The sequence below is a fragment of the Lepidochelys olivacea genome (genome assembly GCF_965140295.1).
Source record: "Lepidochelys olivacea isolate rLepOli2 genome assembly, chromosome: 1".
NCBI classification, from domain to species: domain Eukaryota; kingdom Metazoa; phylum Chordata; order Testudines; family Cheloniidae; genus Lepidochelys; species Lepidochelys olivacea.
In genome coordinates this window covers 326,057,192-326,080,651 of record NC_140411.1, presented here as the reverse complement: position 1 = coordinate 326,080,651, position 23,460 = coordinate 326,057,192, and the positions used below count along the sequence as shown (strand labels likewise).

At 40.9% G+C, this 23,460-nt stretch overlaps 1 protein-coding gene across 3 annotated transcripts; it reads left to right on the top strand.

Annotated features, from left to right (window-relative positions):
- Positions 1–4,586: 4,586 nt before the first annotated feature.
- CBLL1 (Cbl proto-oncogene like 1) lies at positions 4,587–18,625 on the top strand. Of its 3 annotated transcripts, none has more exons than XM_084640074.1 (6): positions 4,587–4,670; positions 10,729–10,896; positions 11,271–11,371; positions 11,654–11,737; positions 14,386–14,459; positions 17,146–18,625. In XM_084640074.1, the coding sequence occupies exons 1-6, from the start codon at positions 4,658–4,660 to the stop codon at positions 18,185–18,187; spliced, it is 1,482 nt and encodes a 493-aa protein (XP_084496200.1). In that variant the 5' UTR covers positions 4,587–4,657; the 3' UTR covers positions 18,188–18,625. The 3 variants fall into 3 exon arrangements, with proteins under 3 accessions (XP_084496200.1, XP_084496199.1, XP_084496198.1); XM_084640073.1 differs by lacking the exon at positions 4,587–4,670 and adding an exon at positions 4,835–5,273 and having other exon boundaries at positions 11,274–11,371; XM_084640072.1 differs by lacking the exon at positions 4,587–4,670 and adding an exon at positions 4,836–5,273.
- The last annotated feature ends 4,835 nt before the right edge of the window (positions 18,626–23,460 follow it).

Genomic DNA, 23,460 nt, shown 5'->3' with positions numbered 1-23,460 from the left:
AGCCAAGCACTAAGAGATTATATCTCTAAGAACCGCATTGAACCTCCATTAAAGTCAGTTGATAGATCCGCAGTGACTTCACCGACAGTTGGACTGGGCCTTTACCCAGAGATGGCCCTTTTTCTGGCAGAGCTGAAACACTGGCGTAACAGTGTGATGCTGTACTTAACCTATGGATAAATAAGGGGTTTTCAGGGCAGTCAAATAGGCTACTACTTTCAAAAGTACAAAGGGCTCAGTCCTGCAAGGTGTTGAGCATTCTCATCCAATCCAGCAAAACACAAGCACATACTTAAATTTAAGCATGAGCAGAGTCAATTGGACTATTCAAGAGTTTAGTGCTTCATTGGGTCAGACTAGAGTGCTTCGCACCTTGTAGGACTGTTCTCTAAATTACAAACTTGCTCAGAGCTTGACTCTGCTATTCTTATGTATGTTGATCCGAAAATGGTGGCAGAATTGACATCCATTGATGTCAATGGAAGTGCTGTGTGTGTGCAACAATGAAGGATCAGGCCAATTTCCCTCAGAAACATTACTTCTGATCAACTGTTGTCCATTTGATATACCTTTATATAAAATAAACTGTAACCACTTACACAATACTGAATATTTTGGTTAACTTGAAAATTGTTAGAAGCCACTTGGGTTTTTATTTTTCTGAGGAACATATAGTAAGGAATATCACGAAATAAAATAAAATTATAGAGTGGTACTGTTAGAACATATTTTTCTTGCTAGAGATGGGCCTTCACTATGAAGTTTGAATCCTGATCCAAACTTTCCTCAAATGTAAATGGCTTTGGATCCAGTATTTTGGTTTGGCTCTCTCTCACATTCTTGCTGCCTAGCATTTAAGAAGAGTAATAATAAAATATAAGGATTTTAAAAATACATTTTCCTTTTAAAATATGATTTTTTAACCAGGATGAATTAATGCAGAATGGGGGTATAGGACAATTATTCACATGCATGGGATGTATATACACTTATTATCTGAGTCATGTTTATATTTGTTTTGAGTTACTAGTACATATATTTACAGTTATCCAGATAAGAATGTTCTCATGGGTTTCCCTTACATTCTTAATTTAATACACCCATCCAAGCTCTAAGAAGAAGAACAGACATCATGAAGAAAATTTCAAATACCTCTGTTCAATGGGGGGGGGGGGGTGGAATGCAAGAGGAGCCATACTTGTTTTTATATGAAGGATACCAAAGTAATGTATTTTACAATATGGCTAAAACCCTGCAGAACTTTGCACTCATGCATAAACCCTTCAAAAGCACAGCTGGATATACTTGTTTTTCAAGCATAATCCAGGAATGGCATTTTTCTAAGCATTTTGTGACTATTAATACTGTTAGATCTCTGTATGTCAAAGGTTTACCTTGAAAAGAGATAGATATTTTATTAATCTTTTTACCTTCTAGAAAAGGCACTGTATTTTAAAGAATGTTGTCAGTGACCTAAGGAATAAAAATTGCGCATACTCAAAACCACCCCCTTAGTGTTGCATTTATTTTTCTCTGTATTGCTCTCGTTACTTCTTGTCAGATGTTGTCTGGAAGAAATAAATGCACAATGTGGAAATAGGATTCTTATTTTCCCCCCAGATTTTATCTTTTTAATGTTCTCAGAAAATTTATCACTTTCACACCAGCTTCCCTCATTGCAGGGTCTTCAATGGAGACTGGATTTGGCTGTAGTCACTGGAAAGACTCCCACTGAATTGAATTTCATAGGAATTGTTACTATTTTGACCTTAGCTGAATTTACAATACACTTATGTGAGAAGCTAAGTTTCTCCTACAGTTATAACATCCTTTACATCCTAGAATTTCCATCTATTATTCCAGGGTGACACATTGGCCACCTGTGTAACAGAGGGCAAAATTTGCCCCCTAGATAGATCAAAACACAGGCAGCTCGTGAGCAGGTGACTGGAAACAGCATCAGCCATGAGCCCCCTAAAAGCTGCAAAACAGCTGCTGTGGATTTGTGGCTCTGCAGTTGTGGCGACTCTCTTTAGTACCATCCGTAGACCTTATGGTGATTTCTCAACGATCTTGTGCAGGAAATGTCTCCACACACTGAAACTCCTCCAAGGCCTGGCTGCGGGCCAGGATTCCCATCATGGACGGTGGGTATCAAAGGCCAGGGAAGTCTGAGTCTCCCCAAACAGCATGACCTCACCCACCCCCAGACCTCCTCCTGCTTTCTGCTAGCCCCTGCGGCTTTTACCCCATGGCTAGGGCTAGCAGGGGACTCGCCTGCAGCTAGGGACTCCGGGTGGCCAAAGCCGGTGCTTGTGCCGTCTGTCTGCCTGTCACTGGGGACTGTGCCACCCACCCAGAGCTGGGAGTGCTTGGGGAGGGGGCCCTCTGGGCTCTGTTGGGAGAATGGGGGGCAGGGCCCCAGGCAGAAGGATTGGGCCAGGGCTAGCCTCCCTGAGCCCAGTTCACCCGCTTCCCATGGTTCTTGGGAGAGATTTAAGCACTCCCTTCTTTCTCTTCCCCTGCACTTGCAAGAACTCATTCCTCCTGTTATGGCTGCAGAGGGTTTTTGAAAGCTCCACATCCTGCCTACTACCCCTAACGGCAAAGCGTGGACAAATGACTGTATCCTACTGAATTTCTATACAAAATTAGACACTGCAAATATAAGTTAGGGTCAGAGAAATAATACAAGAGGGCCCAGAGGGACAAGAAATGTGGGAAGAAAAATAACAAAGTGAGACATTTGGAAAAAAAAGCCAGGCCAATGCAATACAAGGAAAAATAGTCCAACACACATATACGGGTGGGATAAAAATGGGAAGTATAAATGCTGAAAGACACCAAGTTGTGAGGACCAGACAGCAAGTTCAGACATGAGTGCAATGTGGCAGAACAAAAAAAAAAGCCATTAATTCTAAGTAGGGCTGTCAAACAATTAAAAAAAATAATTGTGGTTAATCACGAGCTTAAAAAATAGTTGCAATTAATTACAGTTTTAATCGCACTGTTAATAGAATTTAAATGTATTATAAATATTTTTGGATGTTTTTCTATATTTTCATAAATATTGATTTCAATTACAACAAAAAATACAAAGCATAGCACACTCAGTTTATATTATTTTTAATTACAAATATTTGCACTGTAAAAAAGAAACAAAAGGTAGTGCAATCTACAAGTCGAAGCATGAATGGACATACAAATGCTTAGCATATCTGGCACATATATACCTTGGAACATATATACCTACAACAGTGCCATGCTAGCGCCTGTCCTCACCTTCAGGTGACATAAATAAATGAGCAGCATTATCTCCTGTACATGTAAACAAACTTACTTGTCTCAGTGATTGGATGAACAAGAAATAGGACTGAGTGGACCTGTAGGCTCTGTATAGTTTTACATTGTTTTATTTTTGAGTACAGTTAGTTATATGGAAAAAATAATTCTACATTTGTAAGTTGCACTTTCACAAAAAACAGATTGCACTACAGTACTTGTAGGAGGTAAACTGAAAAATACTATTTATTTTGTTTCTCTTTTTTACAGTGAAAATATTTGTAATAAAAATATAGAGTGTACAGTGCTCACTTTGTATTTGATGTTGTAACTGAAAACATTTGAAAAGAAAGAAAACATACAAAATATTATAATAAATTTTAATTAGTATTCCCTTATTGTTGAATAGTGCAATTATTTTTGAGTTAATTTCTTTGGCGTTATCGCCTGAGTTAACTGTGATTAATTGACAGCCCTAATTCTAGGCTGCAGATGCGCCACATAGCTAGGCTAGCTGGTGACATTCCCTTAGGTGACTCCTGCAAAGGAAATATCTGTGTGTGTACACCAGAAAGATGCTGACAAGCCACAGTGAGGTCAGAGAAGAGCTACAGGCCCCCTCAGGCCGGGGCTTGGTTCGGAAAGCAGATGTGGAGCCCGGGGAAGCGCTGCCTGTGAGCCTCGGGGGGCATGTTGCTCACTCATCGCCAGGCCTGCAACCTTTGGTGTTTTCCACAGTGCGCCAGGTGCCGGAGCCGCGCGACGCGGGGAGACGCTCCTCACTCAGTCAGAACCCAGAGCCCGCGTCTAGAGCGCGTAGCTGCGGACAAACGCTCGAAAGAGCCACTGGAGGGACCCCGAAAGGCTCGCGCCCCCCAAGGCCACTGCAAAGCACCCAGCCTGGCGGCACCGCCGCCTCCGCCCGCCCGCCCGGGGCTGGGGTTTGATGAGCTCCCAGGCGGCCGCGTCTCGCAGGGCGGGGCCCTTCTCAGACGCTCCGCGGGCTCTGGGAACAGAGCACCTCCGGCACCGCGGGCCGCAGCGGAGACAATTCTTGAGGGGACTCCAGCTCCCGGCATGCCCTGGGCCACGACAGGGCCATGAAGAGCCAGTGTCCCGACTTTGTGGGGCCCGCAAAGCATGCTGGTAGCGACAGTCCCCGGCCCTGCGCAGTGCACCCTGGGAGCTGTAGCTTGCATAGGGCCTATTCGTTTTGCCCACCGAAGCGCGGCCCTCCGGCCCCTGGGCACGCGCGGCTCACTGCGGTTCTCCCTTGACCAGACCCCCCGCGGCATTGACAGCACCGCTTCCGCTTCCGTTGTCCAGGCGCTTCCGGCGTGGTGACTTCCGCTCCCACAGTGCCCCGCGCCGAATCATGGACCACAATGGTGAGGAGGGGAGAGGGAGGGAGCCGCATTTATACCCGGGCGGGCCTGCCCCGAGTCACTGCGCGGAGCGGCCCGGGCAGCCGGCCGCGGGGAGACCCCCCCCGGGAGCGGGCCTGGGGAGCGGCCTGGCGGCCGGGGCCTAGCGCGGCCTGGACCCCAGCGCCGCCGGCCCACAGTGTGGCGGGGAGGGGACTCGGCCGGGCCTCGCAGCCCCCGCGCCCCCGCCAGCCCGCACCCTGACAGCGGGCCCTGGTCCCTTCCGGTCCCTGCCGAGGAGCAGGCCCCGATCCCCATTGGTTTCCTTCGGCGGGGCCCCGAGCGGACGGGGAAGGCCGCTGTGACTGTCCGCCCGGGGGAGCAGGGAAGTGGGAGCAGCCGTAGGCTGTGTGCGGTCCCCTCCGCCATGCGCTGGGGTCGGGGGTACTACAGCAGCGTTCGCCCAGACGTCACTGCCCGAGCAATGGCTGAGGCTCGTCATTTCGAGCTGAAGGATGGGTCCACCTTGTACTGACTTAGCAAGGGACTCTGGTTCCTGGTGTGTAGTTGGCAGATTCGCAGGTGGCCGAGGACGGGAAACACCTGGCTGTATCTGCTACGCTAGAAGTATGTACTGGTTGTATAACGCGCTGCACTTTTTGTAGCTGGTTCTCGTCCATTGGCCTAAGAAGCAGGCAAACCAGTAGGGATTGCAGGCTAACATAAAGGTTGCAGGTTCAAATCTGCAGTATATTAATGCTGCTCCTTTGGCAGCATGTTCCATGCCTTTTATTGGTTGTGTGGGCCTGAGAGGAGCATTTAAAAATCAAGGTTTTGTCTAGGTAGAAAAATCCTGAGATTTTTACAAAACTTGAGATTTATCATAGTGGCATTGCTTAAAACTTTATTTTCTTATTCTGCTTGCAGTATGCTATGTTGATGTTCTCAAAGTTTCTGGCATAGAAATACCAGAATTGAACACTGTTCTTTACCTGGTTGCTGCAAATCGTCCCTGGATGCACACCTTTTGTTACTGCTATGTATATATAGCATGGGTTTAGGGATTACTTTGAATGTAGTCTAGAGTTCATCACTAAGGCTACGATTTAGTCACAGGTATTTTTAGTAAAAGTCATGGACAAGTCACAGGCAATAATGAAAAAGTCATCACCAGTGACCTATCAGTAACTTTTACTAAAAATATTGTTAACTAAATCTTACCTGCTGGGGTGGAGGGGCGGTGCTCCAACAGATGCTGCTGCTTCTGGGGATGGGGGGCAGCCCAGGGCCCTGCTGATGTTGCTGCTCCCCGGGAAGGTGTGGGGGGGGCCCACCCCTCCAGGCCATAGGGTAGCCCTACTGCTGCCCCTCTGGGATTGCTGCTCTGGCACAGCACCCGGGATCAGTTGCCTGGGGTTGCTGGATTAGAGGCCACTGCAGGTCAGCTGCTGCAGCTGCGGAAGTCGTGGAGGTCCTGGAAAGTCACAGAATCTGTGACCTCCATGAAAGATTCACAGCCTTATTCATCACGTACAGAAACAAGTGACTAAATAAGAAGCTACAATTCTATTCATTAACTGACAATTAATTAAAATGTGTTAGAATACAACTGAAAATTTAAATTTATAAAAACTCAAAAGCATAAGATTTCTCTTACATGAATTTGAGTGAGCTTTAGTAGTTTTTATTTGGGTCAGAACTGTGACAAGCGATTCAGACATTCATAGAGATGTGTTAATTTGTGGTGTGACTCCATTGACTTCTGAAGTCAATGTGGATTTACATCAGATGAATGTGACCCATAGAATTTAAGAGATAGAAAAGACTTATTAGATCAGTCAGTCTACTTCCTGGAAGTCACTACAGGTTTTTTCCTTACTGTAATTTTTTCAGTGTTTTATCCAGTCTAGTTTTAAATCCTCCAAGTGTTGGGGCTGTCACCTTTTCCCTAGTAATCTCTCTTAGGAAGTTGTTTTTCTAATATTTGGTCTATAGTTATTTTTGCTGTGCAATATTATTTGTGTAGTTAGCACAGTTAGTGCACATGGGGTAAATTGCCCAATAAATAACCAGAAGAGTTCTGTTGCCCAGAAGAGTTTCCTGTGTAAAAGCACGTGCAGGTACAGAGTAGGGGTACGTTTGCTCTTTTTATCCAGAATACTGTATTTCTCACACCAGATGGGTTTTCAGATGGAGGGAACTTAACTTACAGTGTCATCCCATTACTCTTGATTATAAATACATTCTCTACCATTCTAAGAGTTCTTACTTTTTCTCCTGATTTAGCCATACTGATACCTACTTGATTCTTTTATCCTTCTCTCAGAAAAATACCTCATTCAATCACTCAAGCCCTATAATCGTCTTTGTTAATCTTCTCAGAAGGTTCTGATCTTGAAGTACCAGAACGGAACTTTCTGTTGTAGGTATCTGCGCTGGCAATGAGATGGACTGGATTGCCTAAAACAGTGGTTCTCAAACTTTTGTACTGGTGACCCCTTTCACATAGCAAGCCTCTGAGTGTGACCCCCCCCCCATAAATTAAAAACATGTATTTATATATTTAACACCATTATAAATGCTGGAGGCAAAGCGGGGCTTGGGGTGGAGGCTGACAGCTTGCAGCCTCCCACATAATAACCTCATGACTCCCCTGAGGGGTCCCGACCCCCAGTTTGAGAACCCCTGGCCTAAAACGTATATCTGATCTCTATATTCCATGTGTGCAGACACATCAGTGTTCTGCAGACAGGGGCTATCTGCTTTTTTGCAGTGCCTCAGTATGCAATTCAGAATTGTTCCCCCTGTTGACCTCTGCTCTGAAATTGCAGTGTTCCTTTAAGTTGGCTGCCCAGGAATGCATGTGAGCATCATCATACATTTTATTATAAACGGAGTCATAATTTCCCAATATGAGGAACATCCACAAGCTTGATATATTGTCTGTGTGATGCACCAGTCCCGACTGCCTCTGTGTGTGTCGTTACTGCTTTGTACTCCTCCATATATTTTCTCAGATTGTAAACTGCTTGGGCAGGGACTGTCTTTTTCTTTGTTTGTACAGCACCTAGCACAGTGGGGTTCAGATCCATCACTAGGGTTCATAGGTGCTACAGTAATACCATTGCATAATATTTTCATGTAATGAGGGCCCTGTTTATTGCCTAGACATTGTCCTTGCCCATTGTCTTGGGAATTGACATGTGTCAGGGTGTGTCTTGCCTCCCTTGCACTGGAGTTTTAAGATTAAAACTGCTCTTAAGAGGGGTTTGTGTGTGTGTGTGTGAAGGCCAAGACTATAACAGGGTTCACAAAAGAACTAGATAAGTTCATGGAGGATAGGTCCATCAATGGCTATTAGCCAGGATGGGTAGGGATGATGTCCCTAGCCTCTGTTTGCCAGAAGGTGGGAATGGGCGATGGGATGGAAAACTTCATGATTACCTGTTCTGTTCATTCCCTCTGGGGCACCTGGCAATGGCCACTGTCGGAAGACAGGATACTGGGCTAGATGGACCTTTGGTCTGACCCAGTAAGGCCATTCTTATGTGTGTAGGGGGATTAGCCTTTGATTTTACATAAATATGTTATCAGATGTGCTGGTAAAGCCTTATTAATTCTCTGTTTGCTATATTTGGTCACTGATGTTCCAGTGATGTGTTAAATAAGATGTTGTAGATTCCAAGGCCAAAAAGGATCACTCTGATGCTCAAGTCTGACCTCCTTTATAGCCCAGGCCATAGAACTTCCCCAAAATAATTCTTAGGTCATATCTTTTAGTAAAATATCCCATCTTCATTTAGAAATGGTCAGTGATGGAGAATACACCGTGACTGTAGTGAATTATTCCCATGGTTAATTACCCTCACTCAAAAAAGTATGCCTTATTTCCAGTCTGGATTTGTCTAGCTCAGTGGTCTCCAACCTTTTTATGCCCAAGATCACTTTTTGAATTTAAGGGCAACCCAGGATCTGCCCCGCCCCTTCCCCCAAGGCCTGACTCCACTCACTCCCCCCCCCCCCCCCAGGTCCCTGGGAGAGGGGGACAGCACATGACTCTGCGTGCTGCCCCTCTCTGCAAGCACTGCCCCCTCAGCTCCCATTGACCACAGGTCCCCGTTCCCGGCCAATGGGAGCTGCAGGAGCAGTGTTTGCAGGCAGGAGCAGCACGTGGAGGGAGACCTCTCCCCCCTGGCGCTGCGGGGTGCACTGGCCACTTCTGGGCCTAGCGTGAGGCCTGGGCAGTCAGGGAGCCTGTCTTAGCGGCAGCCCTGCTGTGCTGCCGGAGATCTTCTGGGATTGACCAGTCAGTCTAACTTCATCTTCTACCTATTGGATTGTGTTATATCATTCCTGCTAGAATGAAGAGCCCATTATTAAATATTTTTTCTATGTAGACTGTAATCAACTCATCCCATAACCTTCTCTTTGTTATACTAAATCAGTGGTTCTCAAACTTTTGTACTAGTGACCCCTTTCACATAGCTAGCCCCTTATAAATTAAGAACACTTTTTTTTTATATATTTAATACCATTATAAATGCTGGCGGCAAAGTGGGGTTTGGGGTGGAGGCTGACAGCTTGTGACTCCCCCATGTAGTAATCTTTTGACCCCCTGAGGGGTCCTGACCCCCAGTTTGAGAACCCGTGTACTAAATAGATGAGCTCTCTGTGTCTGTCACTGTAAGGCATGTTTTCTGATCCTTTAATCGTTCTCATGGCTGTTCTCTGAACCCTCTCCATTTTATCAACATCCTTCTTGAATTGTGGGCACTAGAAATGGACACAGTATTCCAGCAGCAGTTTAACCAGCACTAAGTACACTGAGGTAAAACAGCCTCCTACTCAAGATTCCCCTGTTTATGCATCCCAGGATTACATTAGTTCTTTTGGTCACAGCATCACATTGGGAGCTCGCATTCAGCTGATTATCCACTATAACCTCCAAATCTTTTTCAGTCACTACTTCCCAGGATAGAGTTCCCCATTCTGTAAGTATGGCCTACATTTTTTGTTCCTAGGTGTATACATTTACCTTTAGCGTATTAAAACACACATTGTTTGCTTTGCCCAGATTACCAAGCAATCCAGATTGCTCTGAATCTGTGAACTACCCTCTTTATTGATTACCATTCCCCCAATTTTTGTGTCATCTGCAAACTTTATCAGAGATGATTTTATTTTCTTTCAGGTCATTGATAAAAATGTTAAATAGCATAGGGCCAAAAGCTGATCTCTGTGGGACCCTACTAGAAACATACTTGCTTAGTGGCGATTTTCCCATTTACAGTTACATTTTGAGGCCTATCAGTTTTAATCCATTTAACATTTACTATGTCAATTTTATATTGGTCTAGATTTTAATGAAAATATCATGTGATACCAAGTGAAATGCTTTACAGAAGTCTAACTATATTACATCAACACTATTACCTTTATTAACCAAACTTGTAATCTCATAAATAAAAGATATCAAGTTAGTTTGATAAGATCTATTTTCTGGAAATGGTTGTTGATTTGCGTTAATAATAGTACCCTTCTTTATTAATTGAGCCCCATCTCAGCTGTTCCATTATTTTGCCCAAGATCATAAATGGAATATGTTTGTCTTTTGGTTTCCCTTGTAAACAGTATATACGAAACCGTTCCTGAGGGAAGATCCGTGTTCATTAGTTGTACAGTGTTTATTCCAAGGAGCCCTAATCATGAATTAGGGTACTTCTGTGCAAGATGCTGTACAAACACACAATAAAAAGACAGTCTGCCCCAAAGAAGTTACAGTTTGAGAAAGAGAGAGACTGATTCACTCCAAAACTGATTTCATTATAAATGTCATATTACTGCATAATTTCATTTATGACCAATACTGTTGGCATGACCTGACAGTTTGAAGGTACCATGTGAGCAATAGATTAAGATTTTTTTCAAACAAGTAAATTCTGGTACAGTAAATGAAGGCTTAAACTAGCTTTAATAAAATCAGTGTTTTCCTTAAAATGTCTCTGCTAATATCTAATCCTTTCAGAAACTAATGTATAAAATAACTGGAAAATGACAGTAAACATATTTTTCTCTTGTATAGACAATGATTTGCAAGGCACTAATAGTTCTGGATCGTTGGGTGGTCTTGATGTTCGCAGACGAATCCCTATAAAGCTCATCTCCAAACAGCCCAACAAAACCAAACCTGCACCACGCGCTCCAAGAATTATGAACAGGATGCCTTCAAAGGCACAGGCTGGTGATGAAGGTAAACTAATTTAAATAGTTTAATGCTATAGAAGGAAAGGGTATTAATTTATTATTATTTATATTGCAGTGGTGCTCGGGGGCCATACTCAGTATTGGAGAACTAATATGTTAGATGCCGTCCAAACTTATAAGAATACAGGTTAGAGGCCTCTAGGTGCTTCTGCAATATAAAAAAATAAATGGTCTCTGTCTTCAGAGTGTAGCACTACTTCTGTTACTTTTCCTTGCGGAATGGAATTAAGGCAGGCTGCAGACATTGGAAATGCTGTAGCATTTCTTGATGATTGTAATGTAGAATGGCATGTGTTTTTAATAGCAACTTGGGTCAATTAGAAAAATTGTTTTTTTTCTTCCCCCCTCCCATTCCCCCAGAAGAATTTGATTATAATGAAGAGGAGCGGTATGAGTGCAAAGGAGCGGACATGTTTGGGAATCCAAGAAGATTCCATGGACACATATTTTGGGACTTTAAGGTACACTCATGAATGCAATAGTTCTGATGATACTATACGTTAAATTTGAAATCCTTAGGACGTAAGCTAATTCTTAATATTCTCAGAGTGCAGAGCATCCTACTTATCTTTAGAGAAATCAAATAAAAAATAAGTGCTACCACTGCTTTCTGAAACTATATTCTGTGCTGTGTTCTCAGATTGTATGTAGTTCTCTGTTCCTTATTAAATATTTATGAACTTTCAAGCATATTGGTAATACCCTAACGAAATAAGGAGCCCTAATGAATGCTATTTTGACAGATAAACTTGCTGGGAGAAAAGGATGATACCCCAGTCCATTTCTGTGACAAGTGTGGATTGCCTATCAAATTGTATGGGCGCATGGTGAGTAGAGCTGTATTGATAGAAAAGCTACCCTGCTGTGAACTAACATGAAGTCTATACCTGTTCTTGGAAAAGTGCTCTGTGCTCCCATTGGCATATGGGTAGTTAGCTAGTGCAAGTGTAACGTCATACAAAACAGCTACTTAACTTTTTTTTTTTTTTTTTAAAATAGGAGTCACAGCTTCCCACTAAGTAGAATTATTGTAAAGTTAGGCCCTGATCCTGCATTGAGATGCACATAGATGCATACCTATCCCATGCAGAGCTCATTGACTTCAGGCTCTGCATGAGCAAAAGGGTATATACCAATGCGTCTCAGTATAAAATCAAGGCCTTAATTTGTACAAGAACTCCAAGCTGTTCTTGTTGCAGATATCTTCTGCTGATGTCTCCTTGCTTGGTTAAGGGATAAAATCGCTTTGGAAGAGTGGCTGACATGGTGCTTGATCCTGCTGCCATTGTAGTCCATTTAAAAATATCTATTGACTTCAGTGGAAGCATAATAGGCATAATAAGCATAATTATTTAAGCTCAGTACCAATGTGGACAGAAGAACAAATGGATATAAACTGGCCACTAGGAAATTTAGACTAGAAATTAGACGAAGGTTTTTAATCATCAGAGGAGTGACGTTTTGGAATAGCCTTCCAAGGAAAGCAGTGGGGGCAAAAGATCTATCTGGCTTTAAGATTAAACTCGATAAGTTTATGGAGGAGATGGTATGATGGGATAACATGGTTTTGGTAATTAAATATTCATGGTAAATAGGCCCAATGGCCTGTGATGGGCTATTAGATGGGGTGAGATCTGAGTTACCCAGGAAAGAATTTTCTGTAGTATCTGGCTGATCAATCTTGCCCATATGCTCAGGGTTTAGCTGATCGCCATATTTGGGGTCGGGAAGGAATTTTCCTCCAGGGCAGATTGGAAGAGGCCCTGGAGGTTTTTCGCCTTCCTCTGTAGCATGGGGCACGGGTCACTTGCTGGAGGATTCTCTGCTCCTTGAAGTCTTTAAACTACGATTTGAGGACTTTGATATCACAGATATAGGTGTGAGTTTTTTGTTTTTTTTTTGTAGGAGTGGTGGGTGAAATTCTGTGGCCTGCGTTGTGCAGGAGGTCAGACTAGATGATCATAATGGTCCCTTCTGACCTAAATATCTATGAATAGGCCCATTTAGCCTTAAAGCAACTTATTTTTTTAAGCTAAGCATTGTATATTACTTGATGACTTTAACTGAGTTAGTAAATACTAGATGTTACTCATTTCTGTGCTCCTTTATTCTTTGCATTCTGTTATATCACTGCTTTAAAGTTAAAATATTGACTAAAAGTTAATAGATGCTGAGGGATTTAACTTTGGCTTAATTTTTTAAAAATTAGCATTGCATTTTGAGTCACTAACCTTTATAGTCCTAATTCAGGCCAACCAACCTTTATTATTAAGATGCTTAGGGGAGCATTTTTATTTATTTATTTTATAGACCGTGAAGACATTTGTGGTGTTAAGTTGTAATCTTTCCTTTTACTCACTTGCTCCTTGTAGCATCTGGGGTGTGCTGAAAAGCATTTCAGGAATGTAGTTTGATTCATTAGGTCTTGCCTACACAATGGTTATGACCAAGTCAGGAGGAATTGTTACACCAGTTTGGCCGTTGACCATTTAAAAGTTGTTTTGCAGACTGGTCCTATGTCTCTGTAATGGGGTTTGTAATATAAGTGGATTGTCTAGAGTTTTAACTTGCCTGTGGCGACGTTAAAAACACACCTACACTACATCTTGGAACCATGTTTTTACTAGTTTGGGAAGAACAATGTGGTAACTTGATTCCTTGAGTCACTTATAGTTGTAGTAGAGATGCCAAGGCTCAGATATGCCAGTTAAGAACTTTACAGGCTGCACTATGAATCCAGTTCTGCTGTGTAGTCTCTTCCTTATTTTAAAGCCTGGGTGAATACCAGTCTATTTGGAGAACTGTACCAATTAGCGAGACATGGACCTTAGGCACTGGCCGTTAAAGCCACTGTGTCCTGTTCAGTTGTGCCTTCGCTGACCTGTCACAGAACTTGAACTATTCCAACTGCCAGGATGGAAATTTTCAACTTGATTTGGAGAAGTGCAAGCTCCATCCAAGTTAATGTGTGCACAGTTACATGGGAGACTGGCAGAAGCAGAGCACTGAGTCCTGCTAAAAGAACTGTGATTAGCAAGGGGGAGCCTAGAATACCAGTTGCTAAACCATGAAGTACCGGTACTGGTGTTACTAAGTCCCCATAGCAGGGACAGCTGAAATATATGGCTGTAGTTTCCATAAACAGCCTTGCCTCGCTGCCATAGGAAGAGCTCGTGGTGCATTCTTTGCATTTTCTTTTTAATGGAATGTACCTTATTCAAGCTATTTTTGAAAGTGTCCCATCAAAGGTACTGCATACTTTGTTACGTATAGCTGTATCTTGTCCATTTCCCAGCATGCATTTCAGACAACTTAAATATAAGAATTTTATTTTCAAGAAGATACACACTGAGAAAGCATGTTCGTGAGGGAGGAATGTATCAAAACTTATTTAATTTTTCAAAAATACATTCTATAAATGACATACTGGTTTACACATAATGGTTTAATGAAGCGATTGTTTGTGTGTCTCTAGATACCTTGCAAGCATGTTTTCTGCTATGACTGTGCTATATTACATGAGAAGAAGGGCGACAAGATGTGCCCAGGGTAAGTTCACTAGTGATTGCTTATTAAAAAGGGAGAATATACTGGAATAATTTAAACTGCTTATTTTCACATATGTCTTAATTTTTGTTTGTTGAAAAAACAGCTCAGTAGGAAGAAGCAAAGAATGCTTTTGCTGTACCAGAGGAGTTGTAGTTGACACTACATTGTCATCCAGATATTGAGAGATTCAGTTTAACTGTTGATGTTTAAATTAGGGCTGTCAAGCAGTTAAAAAAAATAAACGATTAAAAAGATAATTGCGATTAATCACACAATTTAAAAAACAAACATTTATTTAAATATATTTGAAAATGTAGAAAACACAAAAATATTGATTTCAGTTACAACCCAGAATACAAAGTGTACAGTGCTCACTTTATATTATTATTTTTAATTACAAATACACTGGACCCTCACTAGAACGCGGGGTTCGGGATCCATGCGCGGTACCGTGTTAATGAGGGTACCGCGTTACCATGGATCCCAATTTAAATATTTAAATTTGGGATCCACCACCACAACCGTGCTATATGGGAATCCGCGCTCTAGCTATGCATGCTCTAGCGAGAGTCCGCTGTATTTGCACTGTAAAAAAGAAAAGATAGTATTTTTCAGTTCACCGTATACAAGTACAGTAGTGTAATCTCTTTATCATGAAAGTTGAACTTACCAAGGTAGAATTATGTACAAAAAATAACTTCATTTTTTTTTTAAAAAAAGTAAAACTTTAGAGCCTACAAGTCCACTCAGTCCTACTTCTTGTTCAGCCAATTGCTCAGACAAACAAGTTTGTTTACATTTGCAGGAGATAGTGCTGCCTGCTTCTTGTTTACAATATCGCCTGAAAGTGAGAACAAGCATTCACATGACACTGTTGTAGCCGACCACAAGATATTTATGTGCTAGATAAATTTTAAGATTCATATGTCCCTTCATGCTTCAGCCACCATTCCAGAAGACATGCGTCCATGCTGATAATGGGTTCTGCTCAATAACCATCCAGAGCAGGGCAGACCAAAGCAAGTTCATTTTCATCCTCGGAGTCAGATGCCACCAGGAGAAGGTTGATTTTCTTTTTTGGTGGTTTGGGTTCTGTGGTTTCTGCATTGGAGTGTTGCTCTTTTAAAACTTCTGAAAGTATGCTCTACACCTAGTACCTCTCAGATTCTGGAAGGCTCTTCAGATTCTTAAACCTTGGGTCGAGTGATTTAGCTGTCTTTAGAAATCTCACATTGGTATCTTCTTTGCGTTTTGTCAAATCTGCAGTGAAAGTGTTCTTCAAACAAACAGCATGTGCTGGGTTATCATCCGAGACTGCTATAACATGAAATATATGGCAGAATGCGGGTAAAACGGAGTAGGAGACATACAATTCTTCCCCCAAAGAGTTCAGTCACAAATTTAATTAATGCATTATTTTTTTAACAAGCGTCATCAGCACGGAAGCATATCCTCTGGAATGGTGGCCAAAGCATGAAGGGGCATATTAATGTTTAGCATAAATGGCATTTAAACACTTTGCAATGCCAGCTACAAAAGTGCAGTGCGAACGCCTGTTCTCACTTTCAGGTAACGTTGTAAATAAGAAGCGGGCAGCATTATCTCCCGTAAATGTAAACAAATTGTTTGTCTTAGTGATTGACTGAACAAGAAGTAGGACTGAGTGGACTTGTAGGCTCTAAAGTCTTACATTCTTTTGGTTTTGAGTGTAGTTATGTAACAAAAAAAAAAAATCTACATTTGTAAGTTGTACGTACACGATGAAGAGATTGCACTACAGTACTTGTATTTTTAAATTCACCTCATACTACACCGGACCCTCGCTAGAACGCGGGTTTTGGGATCCATTCGTGGTACTGTGTTAACACGGGGACCACATTAAAATGAATTGCAATTAAAGTAATTAAATTTGGGATCCATGGCCACGACCGTGTTATATGTGAATTCGCGCTATATAGACGCGCGTTCTAGTGAGGGTCCAGTATATTTCTTTTGTTTGCCATTTTTACAGTGCTAATATTTGTAATATAAAGTGAGTACTGTCAACTTTGTATACTGTTGTAACTGAAATAATATATTTGAAAATGTAGAAAAACATCCAAAAATATTTAATAATTTTAAATTGGTATTCTATTGTTTAACTTAAAAACATTAATAGCAATTAAAAATATTGTGACTAATTGCAGTTTTAATCGCACTGTTAATCACGTGAGTTAACTGATTAATCGACAGCCCTAGTTTAAATGGTAAATAGAAGATATTTAAAATAAGTAGTTGACATATTTGTGTTCAGTCTTGCCGTTATTACCTGCAATAGCGCAAATGACAGTTCACTAGTAGTTAAGGCTCACTTACTAATTGTATACCCTCATCTCAAGAACCCCTTCTCTTTTGTGCTTTTTGACACATCTTAGAATATGATACAGAATATGGGACGTCAGTTCTAAATGTCTCCTCAGGAAATGTTGATGTACTTTGTAGCTGTGCTTCTATAGGAGAATGTCTGTCTAATTTTGAAATATTGTAATTTAATTTGAATTAAGGAAATACAAGCTTTTTGTGTTGCGTTGGCACTAAAAAATGTTACTTCTAATATGTAGAATTGTGGAATGATCATTTAGCCTAAATATTTCTAGATTCACAGCTGTTGGTGATGATAATAAACTGATCTTTTTTTCTAATTTAGCTGTAATGATCCCGTGCAGCGAATTGAGCAATGTGTGCGAGGGTCTCTCTTCATGTGTAGCATTGTTCAAGGGTGCAAGAGAACATATTTGTCTCAGAGAGACTTACAAGCTCACATCAACCATCGTCATATGAGAGCTGGAAAACCTGTTACCCGTCCTCCACTTGAACCTGTTCATCCTCCTATTGCCCCACCTCCTGCTGAAATTCCTGAGCGTTTCATAATGCCACCTGATAAGCATCATATGAGCCATATCCCACCAAAGCAGCACCTCATGATGCCGCCACCTCCTTTACAGCATGTGCAGCACGAGCATTATAACCAACCACATGAGGACATTCGTGCACCCCCTTCAGAGATGTCAATGGCTCCACCACCACCTCGCTCGGTCAGTCAGGATACTTTTCGTATTTCCACGAGAAAACACAGCAATTTAATAACTGTCCCTATTCAGGATGATTCAAATTCAGGTGCTCGAGAACCACCTCCACCAGCCCCAGCACCTGCTCATCATCATCCTGAATATCAGGGTCAACCAGTGGTATCCCATCCTCATCATATTATGCCTCCACAGCAACATTATGCACCACCCCCGCCACCACCACCACCAATAAGCCATCCAATGCAACATCCTCCCCAGGGAGCAGGTACTCCTCATATGGTTTATAGCCAAGCTCCACCACCACCGATGACCTCTGCTCCACCACCAATAACCCCTCCCCCTGGACACATAATTGCCCAAATGCCACCATATATGAATCACCCTCCTCCAGGACCTCCCCCTCCTCAACATGGTGGCCCACCTGTAAATGTAAATGCACCCCCTCCCCATCACTATAATCCTAACTCTTTGCCGCAGTTCAGTGAAGATCAAGGAACTCTCAGCCCTCCTTTTACACAGCCTGGGGGAATGAGTCCGGGGATGTGGCCCGCTCCAAGAGGGCCTCCTCCACCCCCAAGAATGCAAGGTCCACCTTCTCAAGCCCCACTTCCTGGACCACATCACCCAGATCAAACCAGATATAGACCATACTACCAATGATATTAACAATAATTTGAACTGAGTATGCTATGGGAAGGATAAACTATATACAGCAGCCTTTTAATGAATCTGTTTTTGGGGTCTCTCTTTTTTTTTTTTTTTTTTTCCTCCTTTTCCCCCCTTCCCCTTTCAAAGAAATACAATGGTTGTGACTAACACACTCTGGGGACTAGACTCTTGATTGATTTTTATACCTCGACCGTAGGACTCTGACTTCAAATATACTGTAGTGCTAAGATAAGTGGCTCAGTAGATAACAGCTACATTTTTAACAAACTGTGTCCCTAGTGAGGTTAAAGTCTCTGAGAGATGGTTATTTGTAATATTATTTCCTGAAAAATTGAACACCCATTGTACCACTCTATTGTTTTTGTTAAATCCAATGTTTAGTTTTACTTGTGATACTTTTTTGTTAACCTGTGTACAATAATTAAATATGGTTGTAAAAATGCTGGGTTTTTATGTGAATTTGAGCACAGACACAATTTCTGAAAAAACATTTCATGTTTTGACACTAATACTTTTCCATATGGCATTATAATATAATGTTCGGTGTAAGAGACGTTCAAGTTTTCCTTAGCAGTAACATTGTAGTAAAGTCTGACGATCCAAGTTTAAGGAGCTGTAAATCTGAAGTGCAGAATCTTGCATTTCACACAGATTTTTAAATTTTGAGGCAACTTTGGGCGCACAGGGTGAATGGTACATGAAAGACACAGTTTTGGTGATAACATGAAGCCATGTTGTCTTAACATTTTAAAATCTTCTTTTCTTAGCTCACTTCTTGTTTGGAAAATTCTGGTTAACTTGAGATCTCATACACTCCCTACTGGTGTTGAATTCATGTCTTGTGCATTTACTCAATGGATGTTTTCACATAAAAGGTACCATGTATTGACTCACCACGTTCCTGATATGAAGGAATATGATTTTTTGGGACTTGTTTTTTGCTTTTTCTATATAAATGGTAATGTAGAGTAGGAGTATTCTACTTTGATAACCTGGAGTTAGGGATCTGACATCTCTTATGCAGATTAAAAATACATGTGTATAAATCATGTCAAATTTTTTTGCCAGATTTGATGACATGGCTAATGGTTTACAGGATTTAATAATATGTTTTAACCATGGTCTTAAGTAGATTTGATACTGTCTGGTCCCTTTGGGCCCCAAATTTAGGTTTTTGTAAAACTATTTTTTTTTTAATCCATTGAAAACAGGTGTAAGAAATAAATATCCTATTTAACACTAGTTGTGTTAGTGCAGGAGAGCCAGAGAATCCAACTGTTTACACTGCTCTCATTGTCCAAGCAGAGTGCTCACTTTTTACATTGCAGCCAACATTAGTGTTGAAAAATCAACATTTAAAAAAAAACCAAAACTTTTAAAAATTAAGGGGGTTTAGAGATAACTAATCTATTTTTGACCTAGGTGTCTAGTCTCACATTGTTTTAGAGGCACGATGTAGGAAACCATCTGCTTGTTAGAATTTTCTCAAAGGCTTAATTTATTTACTTCCGTAAGTTCTGTTTTTGCCTCTAACCTAATATAAGTTGTTCGCATTGAGCCTGTCAGAGCACCTTTTGGCAGAACATTCAAGACTTTCTAATGTTGCATATAAAATGAATGTTGTCTGGCCATCACGTCAAGGACTCTGTTAGGCTTGTGTTCTGTTCCTGAATCTGCCATTGATGTGCTGGGTGATGTTGGGACCTGAGTTAGGACCTGAGTTTTGAATTTAGGTGCATGCAAACTCCATAAATGGGTGTGAAAATCAAATACTTATTTTGCACAAATAGCTATTATGTGTCGGATTGTCCCATTGCCTGTGCGGTTGTAATGTGACTGACTTAAAAAAAAATCAGGCTTCTTTGCCTTGGTTTCCCTATCTGCAAAATAGGAATAATACCCACCATTGTTAAACTATGGCAGAGACCAATCCAATACACAGGATTTCTGCAACTTTTATTATATTGCTTTTAGGGGTGACAAGTTCATTCTGAGAAACACTGAAGAGGAAGTACTTGCATGTGTTTTGCATTACTTGGCTATTTACAAATGTAGCAATACAGGAAACTATTTCTCTGTTCTCTGGTGCATACTTCAGGTCCTTCCAAAGGACAAATTCAGCAACGTTTGTATCTAGTTCAAGTACAGCCTTTCTAGATTTACTTATATCCATGGGTAAATTCTAAATTCATGGGTTATGTCTGGTTTTGTGCTAATTCTCAAGTAAGTTTCGCTGTCTTTTTCTCTTTGGACACATCTTGGTGGCAGAATAGGTACAATTTCCCGTCAGAAGAAGAGCGATGGAGTATAAGCTCAAATAAGTATCTAATGCATGGGAAATATGATTTGAACTTCTAAGTTTCTAAATGTATTACATTGTCAGGAACAATGTACTATGCAAGACTTGTGTTCATTTTCATTTGATTTCTATGTCAGATTAGGATATTAAAGTGTGTTATGAATTGCATTTCCATTTTGGCAGATTTAGTTGTTCTATGAGTTAAAACAATTCTTGCTCAGTTGGTATTAATCATCTCTGTCTAGTAATGATACACTGATAACTGATTTTGCAGGTAAATTATATACACATTGTGCTTTTAGGCTATTTTGTCTATAGCAAAATTGAAGTTGAAATAATGCATTAGCTTTTATTATTATTGGGAACAATAAATGAAAATCGTGAGGTTTAATGCTCCAATTTTATTCTTAAAATAATAAGTTAGTCACTAAAACACAGTTTTGGAAATTGTGACTTGAATCTTACTACCTCCCCAAAACTCATGGGTATTAATTTTGAATTTAGTTTTTTGTTTTTATGCTAATAGCATCAACCAGGATTGGAGCCCAGTTTTGCTAAGCACTTTCAGACGCAGTATCAGGCAGTCCTTGACCAGAAGACTTTACAATCTAAAAATATTCTTTGGTATGTCACTTTCACACCACATTACTACATATCACTCTTTGGGATGTAAGATCAGTCAAGATGGCTTTAAGGGTTGAGTGATGGTCTTGTGGGTAATGTCTGGAGTGAGACTCTAAAGATCTGGGCTCAATTCCTGGCTCTGCCACTAACTTCTTGTGTGACATTTAGTTATACTATTGATTACAAAGCCAGAAGGGTCCATTGTGATCTTCTAGAGTGACCTTGGGCAAGTCACTTAATCTCTCCATGCCTCAGCTCCCCATCTGTTAAATGGGGATAATAATTCCTTGGTCTGTTTAGGCTGAAATTCAGAAAAGCACTTAAGAATATTCTTAAAGTTGTGTGTGCTTAAGTGTTTTCCTGAATAGGGATGCTTTTCTGAATCAGAATCTTAGATTGCAAACTTTTTGGGCAAGGATTATCTGTTACTATGTGTGTTTACAGTGGCAACTCCAAAGTAGGCCTGATCTTGGAGGCCTCTAGGTACTAATGTAATAAAAAACCCAAAATAATCAGCAGCAGCAACATATATTTGCATAATTTAATTTTTCAGTTTAAAGTGCAGTTCTGTTTTGAAAAATCTAACAATTCTCTTTAGATTCCTAATCTCCATCACTGTCATATTTCTCGTGTAGTTTCAAGTTTGTCTCTCTGACTCCCAAGTCCAATCTGCTCAATTTACAAATAGGAAGATGTTTTCTCCCTTTCTGCTTGCCCTGCAAATTTAGCCTGGAACTTGAAAGTCAAGCTGGGTCTTTTCAATCATAAACATCACCATTTTCAGCTGCAGGGGCTTAGTAAACAATTTGTTTGATATGGGAACTGTAATAGAATGCACTTGACTCTCTCCTACCTTTGTTAACTCTGCAGTGCTAGTGGGAATGATTGGTAATGAATATTTTATTTTGATCTGGAAAGCAGCAATGACTGAATATACAAAGGCAGTGAGGCAATAGGAGGGTTTGAGTAAAAAGTTTATATTTTTAGGTAGTCACTCTTCAGATTAGAACCACAACTCTATAATTTAGGTGGGGGAAGTGTGATTTAGTGTATTTAAGTGTTTCAAAGTGTGTTTTAGACATTCTTGATTGGGCTGTTTTTTTATCCATCAATAAAAATCTGCGCTAGATCATAGAATTAACTATTCAAAAATATTTCAAAACTAGCCTTCATCTTAGAGCTGGGTGAGTCCCAAGGCAATGCTCTCACCAAACTAATAATAAAATCACTTTTACTATTACTAGTGACTCCATGTATGCATGCACTTAGCATTTAAAGACAGCATGAGCAAGAAATGGGTAACAGCCCATTTTGGGAGGGCACAGGAGTAGGGAGGGGAGCAATAAGACTTGTGGCGAAGTGTGCTCTGTGTGGGAAAGGAAAACTCCTATCTAGATTTAAGATGAGGATAGGGAACAGACTATATAATCATAGATTCTAAAGCCAGAAGGAATCATAGTGACCATCTGGTCTGACCACTTGCATAACACAGGCCATAGAACTTCCCTGAATTATTTCCTAGAGCAGGTCTCTTAAAAAAAAAAAAATATATCCAGCCTTGATTTAAAAATTGCCAGTGATGGAGAATTCATCTCAACTCTTAGTAAATTGTTCCAATGGGTAATTAACCTCACTGTTAAAAATGTGTGCCTTATTTCCAGTCTGAATTTTTCTAGCTTCAGCTTCCAGCCATTGGATCTTGTTAGACTTCTGTCTGATAGACTGAAAGGCCTTCTAGTATAAAATTGTTGTTCCTCATTTGTAGGTAAAGATATCAGAGACTATGATCAAGTCATCTCTTAACTTTTTCTTGAAGCTAGATAGATATTTGTTCCTGGAGTCTGTCATTATAAGGCATGCTTTCTAATCTTTTAGTCATTCTTATGGCTCTAATCTGAACCACAAATTCAAATCTGTTCAAATTTATCAACATCCTTCTTTAGATGGGGACACAGTACTTCAGTAGTGGTCACACCAGTGCAAGACACAAAAGGTAATATAACATCCCTACTCCTGCTCAAGATTCCCTGGTTTATATATTCAAGGAATGCATTAGCTCTTTTGTCCACAGCACCACAAGCTTACCAAGTGATTCATATTGCTCTGTATCAGTGACCTGTCCTCTTCATTATTTACCACTCCTGCAACCTGAGTCATTAGCAAACTTTATCAGTGATGATTGTTAATGGTTTTTTCTGGGTCACTGATAAACATGTCATAAATATAAAGGGAAGGGTAACCACCATTCTGTATACGGTGCTATAAAATCCCTCCTGGCCAGAGGCAAAACCCATTCACCTGTAAAGGGTTAAGAAGCTAAGGTAATCTCGCTGACTCCTGA